Source organism: Ambystoma mexicanum, chromosome 1q (genome assembly GCF_040938575.1).
Source record: "Ambystoma mexicanum isolate Mex_15411 chromosome 1q, UKY_AmexF1_1, whole genome shotgun sequence".
Lineage (NCBI taxonomy): Eukaryota > Metazoa > Chordata > Amphibia > Caudata > Ambystomatidae > Ambystoma > Ambystoma mexicanum.
Window position 1 is genome coordinate 1,196,443,496 of NC_090922.1, and position 13,407 is coordinate 1,196,456,902.

The following is a 13,407-nucleotide window of genomic DNA, read 5'->3' on the forward strand; positions in this document are numbered from 1 at the left end:
GGCATTTAGCCGGTTTTGCCCCAGTTTCTCCAACTGCCCGGACATGGTTGACGTGGTCCTCCTTGGTGGTCGAATAGATAAGAATGTCATCAATACAGACAGCAGTGCAGACGTACAACAGTTCACAGAGCATGTCATTCGTGAGAAATTGGAACACCGCCGGGGCATTACATAGTCCAAAGGGCATAATGTGATATTCATAAAGGCCATATTTTGTGCAAAAGGCTGTCTTCCACTCGTCTCCTTTTTTGACTCTTACTAGATGGTAGGCCCCTCTTAAGTCTAGTTTTGTATATATCTGAGCATTTTTGACTTGATCCAAGAGCTCGGGAATAAGAGGTAACGGGTACCGTTTTTTTACCGTAATCTGGTTAAGTGCTCTGTGGTCGATGCAAGTTCTCAGGTCTCCCTCCTTTTGAGGCCCAAAAAAGAGGGGCGAGGATGCAGGGGACTTGGACGGACGAATGATGCCATTTGCCAGATACTGATCGAGGTAGGTTTTTAGATGCTGGTTTTCCTGTTCTGTTAGGCCGTAAATCCAGCTGCAGGGAACATGAGCTCCAGTTACCAGATCAATTTGGCAGTCATACGGCCTGCACGGAGGTAGGGTGTTTGCTTGCTCTCTTTGAAAGACATGTTAGTAATCCAGGTATTCAGGTGGTAGTGAACCCAATATCATCTGGAATTGAGGAGCGCCGATGAGATGAAGGTGATGTCCTCTTGGTGACTGTCCTGACACAGAAGCGTGACATTCTCGGTGTAATGCGTCACTGGGCCAGATGATAGCTGAGATCCATCAACTGCTGTGACGTTTTCCAAAACCTGCTTCTGTCGGAAAGGAAGGCCTATCAAGGTAGCCAGATCTTGGTCCATGTAATTTCCCACAGCCCCACTCTCAATGTATGGCGTCAAGGCATGTATTTTCGACGTTTGCTCCACAAGTGGACCCCTATGCTTGCCGGCGTTGGAGTTTCTCGAGTCCTGTTCTTCTTCTTCACCCATGTCAGTTGCTCCAACTGCTTTCCTGGGTGGTTTCACCGGGCATTCTAGGAGATAGTGACCTGACTCACCACAGTACAAACAAAGCTGCTGCTGTCTCCTTTTCTCCCTTTCTGCCTTGGTGAGTGGGCTCCACAAGCCTCCGATTTGCATTGGCTCGGACTGATCTTGTGATTTGGTTTGATTCTCATGGGGTCGCATTTAGACCTACCACCCCTCGGCCTTGGCCCGATCCATCTTCCGATCCTGCAATCTGTGATCGAGCTGCACTGTCGGGTCAATGTATTCAGCACATCTTTCCAAAGGATTTACTACTTGGGCTAATAAGTTCTTAAGTTCCCCTCGCAAACCTCTGCAAAAGAGCATAGTTCTTTTCTACTCTGGCCAGTTAGTTTGTGCTATCAGACGATTGAAGGAAGTGATATATGTTAGTAGGTCTTGATTACCCTGCCGTAGTGATAACAGTTCATCATCCAGAGCCCGTCCTTGAGTATGCCGTGCAAATAGTTTCTCCATTTCACGCTGGAAACCTCCAAAGTCTCGAAGCATAGCATCATCCTGGTTTACCAAGGGTATTGACCAGTCCGCTGCACTACCTCCCAAATATGAGAGTACAAATACCTCTCTCGCTTGATCGTTGGGGAATGCCCCAGGTCTGCACAAGAAATGTAGGCGACATTGATTCATAAAGATGGCGTACTTATTCGGATCTACTGTGAAGATTTCTGGTGGGGCCAGGGAACATCCCCTGGAAGAACCACCAGTACTGGCGTGGGCTGTGGAGGCATGGCAGGAGGGGCATACCCTGCAGTGGGACCTGGCCTGCTTGTGCCCGGAGCATTTGCTTTCCTAGTTCATCTGTCCGCTCCCAGTTCACAATTAGATCCCTCCTTAGGGCATTGGTTTCCTGTCTTGTGGCATGAACTTCAGCCCGTAACTCTCCCAGTAATTGGGCCCACTGGTCCGTTTCAAAAGTTTCCATAATGCCCAGGCAGAGATTTGAAGAGGTTTCACGTTCTGTTACGATCACTTGGTCTCTGCGGAGGCATTGGGGCATGGTTGCAGCCCTCGCGGGGGTGAGGTCACTCAGGTCCAACTTCGCCCTCTGCGCTTATGTGGTGACTGGTGGTAATAGGTGATGCTGCTCGGGACTGCTCCTGCATGGAGAATAGGGGGCGTGAGTATGCCAGCTTGTGCACCTGATCCACTGCCAGACCCCTTCTCCCAAACCGTGGTACCCATGTGATGCGCTGTCTCTGGAAAGCTCACCTGTTGATTAGTTTTGGCGAGCACTCCGTCCTGCTGCTTCTGGCAGGGGCGCTTGTATGATCTGGACCGAGTTCCTTCACTAGTCCCTTGCACGTGGTAGTCCAGTCCTGCTGCAACTAAGCCACTATACTTCAGTTAAGTGTTCCTGTTTGCCTTTGTTTTTCCTCGTCTGTTTTTGTTGTATTGTAAAGTTTGTTGTCTTATATTGCTGTCCCTTCCACTTTTGATGTTTGCCCTTTTGCTCTTCCCTTGCAGGTGATGTTGCCAGCCCAGCAGAAGCTGCAGAGCTCGAGGCGACAGCCGGAGGGAATGAGGTAGGAAGCTGCAGCGGTACAGTGCTGGTAAGTTGTTAACTAGGGGGCGTGTGGGGTTCAAAAGCAGCGCAGCCCCAGGACGGATGTTCTAACCTTCTCTTTCTTCTTCTTCACAGGGTCTGAGTTTGTGGATGCGGAGTACGGAGTGCGGTGCTGCGGTGCCGGGACCAAGATCACTGGATGTCAGGAGATGAGTCTGCAGATGAAGCACCGGTTTCCTGGAGGTGAGTATCCAGGGGAATGCCTGGTTTCAAAGGTAAGTAAACTGGTCCAAGCGGCGGTGAGCATCACGTTGCACGTGAGTGCACAGTAACACAAACCACCGGCCTTAAGGATGGAGCAGCTTATATAGCTGAGCTTCTGAAGCCACGCCCACCAGGTTCAGCCTGCCTGCCACACCCGATGAGTCAGCACATGAAGACCAGGCCTAGGGAGCCACACCGATTGAGTCAGCACATGAGGATGTTCTCTGGAATAAAGGCTTTCAGCTCCTGGAAAGTTCTTGTAAAATAAAAGTACTCCTGCACTGAAATAAAGTAAAAGCACTCCTGCACTGAAATAAAGTGTTCCTGCTCACATCTCTATATGACTGAGTCCAGCCAGGGCCCCTGTGTTTATAGGTCCCAAAGGGACATAAATGAGTCAAGTGACCCATTGACCCCATCACTAGATGGTGTGGCTTTTGTGTTCTGGGGCCTGTGCCCATGACACTATCCTACCCTCTACCTGGTTACTTCTCTCAACACTGCTTTCTGCCTGTATTACATCTTGGTCCATGGTTGTGCCTCTGTTCTGTATCCATTTACAGTGTGACCGCTGGGTTGGTCTCCTTTCAGATCAGATAAGGGGACGACTCAGCCAAGATCTGTGCCTCTTGTGGGTGGATTAATAAACATCTAGGTTATTTGTGCCCATTATGTTCTGTGAATAACATGTCCGTTCTAGCCTCTGCCCTAATCAACTTGAGGCTTGACTATTGTAATAGTCTTTTGGCAGGCACTGCACAGTCCAATCTCGCCGCCTTTCAGGTCACACAAAATGGTGTGGTTAGAGCAGTGCTAGGCATCCTCAGCTGGCAATCTATCACCGAATGCAGATGAAACTTGCACTGGCTGCCTGTTAAGCACTATGTTTCCTTTAAGATCTTGACACAAACTTTTAAGTGCCTGACCCTCACAGCGTCCATCTATCTTTCTGAGCGCATTGGGCGTTATGTGCCATCACAATCTCTTAGGTCACTTGACCAGGCTAACCTTACCCAACCCAGATTTCGCTTAGCTAAATTTGGGAAGACAATGTTTATGTCCTGGCACCTGCCACTTGGAACTCCATACATCCCCTTGGATCTGAAAATGACCACGCCTCTTGCTGACCTCAAAAAGAAGTTGAAAACTTTTCTTTTCCGCGCTCCCTAGATCTAGTTTCCACTTTTTCAGATTCTGTTCTACTGTTCTGTTGTTTCCTGTTTGTCATATTTGTGCGTCTTGAGGTCCTCGGGCGATCTGGTGCGTTATTGAGAATTAAAATAAATAAATACTTCTGTTGCCTTTGCCTAGTCCATTGGAGTCTTAACTGGCTCAGTATACGGTCTCCAGTTTTACTCTTACACTGAGTTCAACAGTCTCTTCAGCACGCCTAACTCATGACGCTGCTGTATGACAGCTGTTAAGAGTACAACTCTGCTTGTACCGATTCCAAGGGTTTTCCATGATCCATGGAGACCCCTTATCATATTCCAGTACACCTTTTATTCTGATCAATCCATGTTGCCCAGTATAATTGCTTGTCTTTTCTTTCTCTCCGTCTCCATCTACAGTCAGTTCCTGCTCCTGCCCCTGCAGTTCCTGTGAATACCTGTCTCAACTCAGATCAGCTTGCTTTGTATCCTGTTTGTTATATGCTAGCATCTACCCAAATCTACAGTGTATACTGTGAGATATAGCCTTTTCCCTGTGCAGGTCCACTAGCCACACTCCAACACCGCAGTCTCAGCGTTTCCGCCACCCAACAGGCCCACCATTGTTCTGGCGGTCTCACGGTCAAATCCACTTGCAGGCAGGACCACAGAGAATCTGAGTCACAGCTCTGCTGTGTGAACACGTTCTTTGTCGCATTTCTGTGCCTCAGAGAAGAGCAAATCTATACCCAAATCTTCAGAATCGGACAGACCTGCTAGAAAAAGGGAGCACGGGCAAGAGTACTCGGACCAAACGTTGGTACCAGAGTTCTGACCCCAAGCCATGATTTGAGGATCCTACTGAAGTGGACGATGTTAGGGTAGAGTAAATTGCCTCTATAGACAGCGGGCACAGGACGAACAAGCTGTATTGTGTGTAAAATCTTTTGGACATATAGGGTTTCACGTGTTTTCATCACAGACATTTTCACCACAGCAATTTTCACTGCTATTTCTTTTCTTTTTTTAATGTGGTGTACCCAACCACCCCCGAACTATAACCCACCCTCAAAACCCATACACAAACACACTACATATACATATATTTTTAGAATGCCAAAATGGCACGGTTGAAAACACCACAGGGAAAATTGCAGCGATTAAAACAAGGGCACCGGACATACAGGCCACACTACAAATAAAAACCGTTCCAGCCACCTTTACTCCCTGGGAGCCAATACTTCCAATACATAACAGCACTGTCAAATCCTATACTTTGGCTTTTGTATGGCTACCTCTTGTAGCTGTCCTGTGTTTTGCATAGCTATAATAAACATAGGAAAAAGACGAACGTTTTTACTATGTCTATGCTTGCTAATGTTTTAGATCTGCAAAAACTAACTTGCTGAAGGTTTTGATAGCTTTCAAGTAAATACTGCATATGTAGGGCATATTTAAGTAATCATGGAGCTGTTACTGTTTTTCCAGGAGGTCATGTGATCCCAATCAATATGCACTATAAATATGCCATACTTGGGTCCTTCATACTCAGTAATTACTTGAAAACAAGCACAATGTCTGCAAGCTAGTGTTTGCAGACCCTTAACATAAATAAGAGTCATAGTAACAAATACTTTTGCTTTTACTATGGTGCTCCTTTTTAAATGTGGCCTAAAATGAAAGAAAGGCGTACATGCCTTGAGTAAGGCTTTTGCGCCTTTCATTCACTTCATGCCACGTTTGCAATCATTTGTATTGCTGAGAGGAGGGGTACAACTTGCGTTTCCACCACCTTCCCTCCTCTACACCATCAAAATGATGCTCCAGCATTTGCACTGTATGGATTATCATGCCGCCATCCGGAGGTCACCATAGGGATCCATTGTACACAGAAACGCATGGCAAGCAGCGTTCACCAATAAAATTAAATCGGGCAGCGTGTAATTGCAATTGTACATGCTGCATGCCATGCAAGGTACTTGATAGTAATACTGATTCATGCCCTCGTTTGGATCATATGTTACATTATTAAATCATACCAACAGTGCTCTTTTAGAATATCCTTTTCACTTTATTTACATGATCCTAATGATATATAACATAGAGGATTGGTACCATGTATTACCTTGCCATCCTAACCTTTTTCAAAATCCCCCTAAATTCAAATGGCTGATTAGCGTAATGACAATAATGGTACCTATATCTATACTAATATATATATATATATATATATATATATATATATATATATATATTGGCACTGTTGGTGACCTCCTATCATGTATAAACATTATGGTGGGACGAATGCAATTGGGGGGCAGACCACTTATAGTTGGTGGCGACTGTCATCTTATTATGGATCCACTTTTCAATAGATACCTAATGGCAGGTAGAGGTCCCCACTGAAGCCCTCCACCCCATTCTCAATGCATCGCTCATGCAGAGAAGCTTCTCCACCCTTAAAGCCAGACAAATCTTCCCTCGGCTCAAAAACTCAAACTGAAACGTGATTACCTTGCCAGCTACTAGAGAGACACCTCCAGATATCCACTAGTACCCAACCACTGGGTATGCAGTGATTATATGGAATCCCAAAATAACTAATGCAATTACAATGAATACAAAACAATGAAAATGAAAATAATGAATTTGGGGAAAAACAAAAACTGGGGTTGGAAGTGGGAATATTGGTTTTGGGGGTGGGGAAAAGTATTAGAAAAAGGGGGGGTTTTGGGAGGACCCGCCCCCCAAAAACAACAAAAAAGGAATTTGTTATTTTGGTATTAGTTGTTTTGTATTCGTTGTAATTGCATTAGTTATTTTGGGATTCAATGAAATCACATGTAACCATCCACAGGTATACATGCTCTCACCTTTCATCGTCAACCTCTACATGGAGACCCATGGAATCCTGCTCACCCACCACAACATCACACTCACAAATACACGGACAATACACAACTCTCCCAGAAAATATCATCTATCGAAGACATTCGACCAACTCAAAACCTGCCTTGTCTGGATCCAGACCTGGATGTTCATTATCTACCTGAGACTGAAATTCCTGCTCCACAACAATATTGAACATCGCTACACCTACTCCAGGCCATCCGCCCTTAATATTGAGTGCTTCCACCCACAGCCAACTCCCTGTGCCAAGTCTATGGGGTTGCACATAGAACCCCACCCCTACTTTACTCAGACAGCTTGGTACCAACTATTAATCCTGCAAAAAAAAAAAAATAAGCCCTTCCTACCATAAACTGACTTCAGATCCACAGTACAGGCCATGGCACAATGTCACCTGGACAAGATGGTTGTGAGGCCTGGCATTGTCGAAATGTAGGCTGGGTGATACACACATCTGCACATGCAAGTAAAAAACACACTGCAATCCCGGGTTGTGTTGATTCACAAAAGTGAATTTGCCCATGCACATTTCTTTATGCGGGCAGATTCACCCCACCCTTACTGTGTGTGGACAGGGCGGTCTTCTGGGGTAGGCTGCCATATATCAAAGCCTGAGTCACAAAGAGATGCGGTCTGACATGTGTAAGGTGTTGTGGGTTTGTCTTTAAATCCTGGTCTACAATTTTGCAAGCCATATGCAGGGGAACAGCAGTGGTGGCAATGGTCTTCTTAGACTCCCAGCAGCATTTTGAAGCCTGAGATGAAAGATCACAAGTAAAGAGTAAAAGATTCATTTATTTGCTTCTCAACAGGGCTAGAAATGTGCAAATTTGCATTGACAAACCCTTTGATTCATGGCCAGTAACCTGGTTGCATTAATCCAAGTGTGTAGAACCCACCCCCCTCATCCTATCCAATGTTTAGTGGCCCCATGCATATCTGGGTGTCTTCTTCCCACATCCTCTCACTCCCTTGAACACAAATCCCTGTTGGGAACCAGGAATTAGCATGGATGGAAACACGACTGCACAATGCAAGTCACACTAGAAGTACTGGACCTTTGTGAATTAGCCCCTTTAGTTTCTTCTTATTGAAGGTGGCCTATTCATAATGATGTTTGCGCTCTTTATAAAATATAGATTTGGCTGTACATTAAGTAAAGATTAATGCCCCAATTCACACAATTGCTTTCTTTTACTTTACAGTTTTGGTCTAACTCCAAACTACATCGTGTTTGTGGAACAACCTGTGAAAATCAATCTCTTTAAATTCCTTTCTTCATGGAGTATTTGGGGAGCCAACTACATGGACTGCTTCGAGTCTCATGAAACGATGGGTGTAAGATCAAAGGGTTGTGTTACTGCATTCGCATATGTTTAGTTCAGCAATGCATACATGTCCTTTAAAAATGGGTGCATCATCTAAACTATGTGAAACTGCGTCTGTGTTTAAGGTCTGGATGCACGTAGCAGAGAAGCACACGGGTGAATATCTCAACATCAAATACAGGACATCTGCGTTCAACCTCTTTCATCACATCAACACATACGAAGACCATGGATTCCTCATTGTGGATCTCTGCTGCTGGAAAGGGTAAAGCAATATATCTTTTGATCAATAGATTTGAGCAATATTTGTTGCCGGCACCAACACTTAGCATCAAAGAAATGAATGGAATCATATGGTGTACCTCTATGGAACTAGCAGTCTCAAGGTGCCAGACAACAGAGGCAGCTCACATCACAGCTAGCATGTGAATAGTAAATTGGATAACGCCTCATCGCGCTTTAATTTTGACAGGTGGCCATGCCTCTTTTTGTCCTTAGCCCCGCCCCGTTTTGATACCAGTTCGATATCAGTTTGATATACATTTTATCACCTTTATATCAAAATATCATTTGATAAGCCTCCCAAAATGTTTGATATGAATTTTATATCAATTTGATAAGCGGCCCAACATTTTTGATAAGCCGCCCAATATTTTTACGACTATAATTTTGATATAGATTTAATATAAATTAATTTAAAAATCTATTTAAAAAGAATATAACAGTGAATGTTTTAATATAAACAATATAATAATGAATATACAAATTAAGATGTAATATACAAATTCATATTTTTTAATAAATCATTTTTCAATATTAAAATGAATATACCATTTTGTATTTTATCAAAATAAAACACTTATAAAGTTGGCAAAAATAATAATTTGATATCAAACAATGTTGATATCATTTTGATATAAAATGTTTATCAATGTTATATGAACTGGATTTAAAGTCTATATATAGAATAGATGATGGCATGGCATTCCAGAATTTCAACAAGGTCTAAAAATAACCCTTGGGCACTTGTGTGATCTTGTGCAAAACCCTAACTCCATTCCGTGCTCATGCATGATCCTGAGCAAATTCCTATGATACCAGTCAGTCTCTGTGTTAACTGAGACAGAGAGACCTTGGCTTTGTCCAAAAAATGCAAGCCCAGAAATTGCTGTCAAGCTAGTTACTTTTCAAAGCAACGCTGAGACTGTACAAATCTCGTACCGAGTATTCAAGCAGCGTGTGTCTTTCAACAGCAGATACAGCGATTGTGAAATGTATGTCCCCCTCCTTAGTCTGCAGAGTCCTTTTGTCCGTGGGGGTTTGAAGGATTCACCTCGCTAGTCCCCTGTCCGGCCTTCAGACCACGCAGGTCGCAATCCCTGGCCTTCCAGACGCACCTACGGAGCATGGGGCTTTTAAGGACATTGATAGCCCCCAGAAAGGATCAGCGCCGGGGCTTTAAGATGGGCCGTCAAAACAACCTGTCTTGTTCGTGGAAATACAAGATGCGCTTTTCACAAACAGAATGCAACACAGCTGTTCTTCACAAAAAACAAAAACATTCCACCCTTTTGTTTTGCCCGCTGTCTTTACCAACATTGGTGTTATATTCAAAAAAGTGCAATTATACATAAATATAACATCCACTCAAACACCCAACATCCATGCGCGGAAGGATTTATACCCCAACATTTTTTCACACAAAGTACGCTCCCGCACCCCCTCTGCATTTGTGCACCCCATCTTGGGCCGGCCCGTCAGTGTGGTTCCAGGCCATGCTGCATATATATTGACATTTTAACAGCATGCGGCTCAAAAATAGCGCTGAGGTGTGTTTTGAGGGTAAGGAGGGGGGCCATGAATTTCATAGTCACCGTCTCTGCTGTTGAAAGACACACGCTGCCTGAATACTCAGTGTGACATTTGAACAGTCTCAGCTCTAGGCTTTTCTTTGAAAAGTAACTAGCTTGACAGCAATTTCTAGGCTTGCATTTTTTGGAAAAAGCCACAGTCTCTCTGTCTCAGTAAACAGAGAAAGTACCGTGGGAATTTGCTCAGGATCATGCATAAGTGTGGAATGGAGTTAGGAGTTTTCATGCAAGATAACACAAGCGCCCAAGGGTTATTTTTTAGACCTTGTTGAACTTGCCATCATCTATACTATATATAAACTTCATATCCAGTTCATATAACATTGATATACATTTTATATCAAAATATCAAAACATTTTTGGATGAACATTTTTATTGCCAACTTTACATAATTGTTTTATTTTTATATAAAACGAATTTTTATATTAATTCTTAAATTGAAAAATACACATTTTTATATATTTTATATTAAAAAATAAGAATGTGTATATGAATTTTTAGATTAAAAAAGATGATTGTTTGCTATAAATTATCATAATAAAACATTAATTTTTATATTAATTTTATATGGATGTTTTATACAAAACATTAATTTCCATATTCTTTTTATATTGATGTTTATATTAATTTATAATAAATCTATATCCAAATGATAGCTGTAAATGTATTTATTTATACACTAGTAATGCGCCGGAGCCCGCAGGCATGAGGGCACAAGAAGAAAGAAAAAGTTGAAGAGAGAGGGGGCAAGAAAGCCACCACAGAAGAGGACAAGAATGGCACATTATTCAAAAAGAAAAGTTTTCAATTTCTTTCTAAAACTCAATAAAATTTTCATCCAACCGCAGTTGTTTAGGGAGTTCATTCCACCTCTTAGTAGCTTGCACAGCAAAAGCTCTGCCCAGGCCTCTTGCTCTTTTACACTGTGGCGCCATCAAGTACCCCACATCACTCGATCTTGCCCCAAAGAGTATGCAACTTTACCCCCGCTTTCAGGTACTCAGGTGCACTACCATAAAGACATTTATGGGTCAGGGTCAGCGCTATAAACTGAATGCGTGCTTTCAGAGGCAGCCACTGTAGACTCCTTCTGTGTGCCGAAATAGGCTCATGCCTAGGGACGTTGTTGACGATCCACACAGCGTCATTTTGTAGCACCTGCAGGCATCTCAGTACGTTGGTGCTGATTCCAACCATGAGCGCATTAGAAGAATCTAATCTAGGTGCTATGAGTGTGCGCGCACCAGAGTAGCAGAGTTAGCCTCAGAGACATAGGGCCTAATTAATCTCAGAAGTTTGAGAACATATTGGGTTTTATTGGACACATTAATAATGTGAGCGTCCAGGTTTAAAGATGATTCAAACGTGACACCAAGAGTTTTAACCGTGTCCACCACTTTCATGAGATGTTGCTCAATCATAAAACCTTTTTACTGACAATCCAGTTTAGCTCTGGCTTGAGGTGAGCCAAAGAGCATAAGCTCGATTTTACTAGCATTTAGGCACATGCCATTATTAGTCATCCAATTCTGGATTGTGGTATATACCATGTTTATCCTCTCACAGTCTATTGTGTGAGAGCCCTCAGCTGGAACACGATCTGAGTGTCATCAGCATAATTGGTAAAGTGTACTCCTAATCCTTCTAGGAGATCACAAAGAGGGCGGCAGAACACGTTAAAAAGAGACGGAGACTAGCATGCGCCCTGTGAAATGCCACATTTTAGCACTTCGTCAGATGAGGAAACATTTCCCCAAATGATTTGAGAGGCTTGGTTAGATAAGAATGAGTTAATCCATGTAATTGCTTCGGATGAGTAAATACCAGCCCCTCTCACATCAGGAGCTTGTCGTGGTCGACAAGGTCATAGGCTGCTGACAAGTCCAACAACATCAGCGGCCCCACCTTGCCCTCATTCATAATCCGGAGCATCTCAGATTGCATATTCAACAGGGTACTTTCAGTGCCAAAAGAGGCTCTTAAGGAAAATGAAGGGCTCCAGATGTCTACAAGAAGACCTGCAATTGTGATGTAGACACTTTATCCAGCACCTTAAGTAAGAAAGGAGCATTCTAAATAGGTGTAAAGTTCGAATGTATCTTACGGTCCAGCCCTGATTTTTTTAATAACAGGGTGACCGAAATCATCTTCAGGGCATTCGGGACCTGACAGTCTCTTGATCTGGCGTTGGTCAGGTGCACAAGGAAAGGCAAAAATAGGTCCCCATTGGCCAGAATAACTCTAGAAGGAAGCGTGTCCCCCATGAAGGTAGTAGGCCTAATTTCTGGCAAAATGTCAATCAGGGATTCACTGGACGTGTCAGAAAAGTAGAAAAGAGGTTTATTGCCCAAAGTGTGTTCAGTATCGTTAAGATGGCTACTAAACGGCTCTGAACTGCACAACTTATCCACAATCTGAACCTGTGCAGTAATTATTTTCCGCGCAAATGCTTGTTAAACTGCCCCGCAGTCTAGAGTGCTGGGGGAGATCTCTTGCAACATAACCTTAGGTTAGCATTCCCCTAGAATTTGAAAAGGTTTCTTAGAATTGCTTTCAGCCTGCGTTATTTGATTATCAAAATACGTTTTTTTAGCAAGTAAGATCCCAGTGCGATACACTTTTTGTAATATTTTCCATTTGGCTCTATTGGCCGGGATTGGTCCTTCACCCAGTCACGTTCTGCTTTCCTTTTTTCTCTTTTACGGTCCTGAAGAGCATCCGAAAACCATTTCTGGTGGTTAGATCTTTCCCTGACTTTCTTAGAGGTCAGAGGGGCTATACGATTCAATAAATCCATAAAGCGTCTATTGTACTGCAGGACTAAATTGTCAGGGGAGTCTGAATCCGAGGTACCTTGCATAAGGATTGCTAAACAGGATTGTTGATCTTCTTGTCGAATTTTGTTAAAATTCCTGCTTAGGACGGTGAGAGAGGAGTTCTTTTCATGAACTATGGGAGTCGACAAGGTAAACTGAAACACAACGAAACAATGGTCAGACCAGATTCAAGGTTGAACCGACAGCATGCTCAGTACCATATTCCTACTAGTAACCCAATCTAACACATTAACTAGTTTGTGTAGGGTCCGTACTGTTGTCTATGGTGAATCCATTAGATTCAAACAATTGGACTAAGAGAGAAGCCTCAATCCAGTTTGTTTCCAAACCACCTATTAAAGTCCCCCAAGATAAAAGATCACAAATTGGGTTCATGGCGTGAGGATAGAATAGCCACCAAGTCCTCCATAAATGAAGCGGTATCGTGGGGGGGCAAATATAGCAGGATGATATTCAAACAATTATTGGGGGTAGACGTTGTC

The 13,407-nt window shown here is 43.3% G+C and overlaps 1 protein-coding gene across 1 annotated transcript in view; it reads left to right on the plus strand.

The window, feature by feature from the left end:
* RPE65 (retinoid isomerohydrolase RPE65) overlaps nucleotides 1-13,407 on the plus strand; it is a 174,190-nt gene that overhangs the window by 127,429 nt on the left and 33,354 nt on the right. The window contains exons 8-9 of the mRNA XM_069641930.1: nucleotides 8,094-8,226; nucleotides 8,342-8,481. Of these exons, the coding sequence (XP_069498031.1) occupies nucleotides 8,094-8,226; nucleotides 8,342-8,481 (273 nt within the window). The remainder of the gene's footprint in view (nucleotides 1-8,093; nucleotides 8,227-8,341; nucleotides 8,482-13,407) is intronic.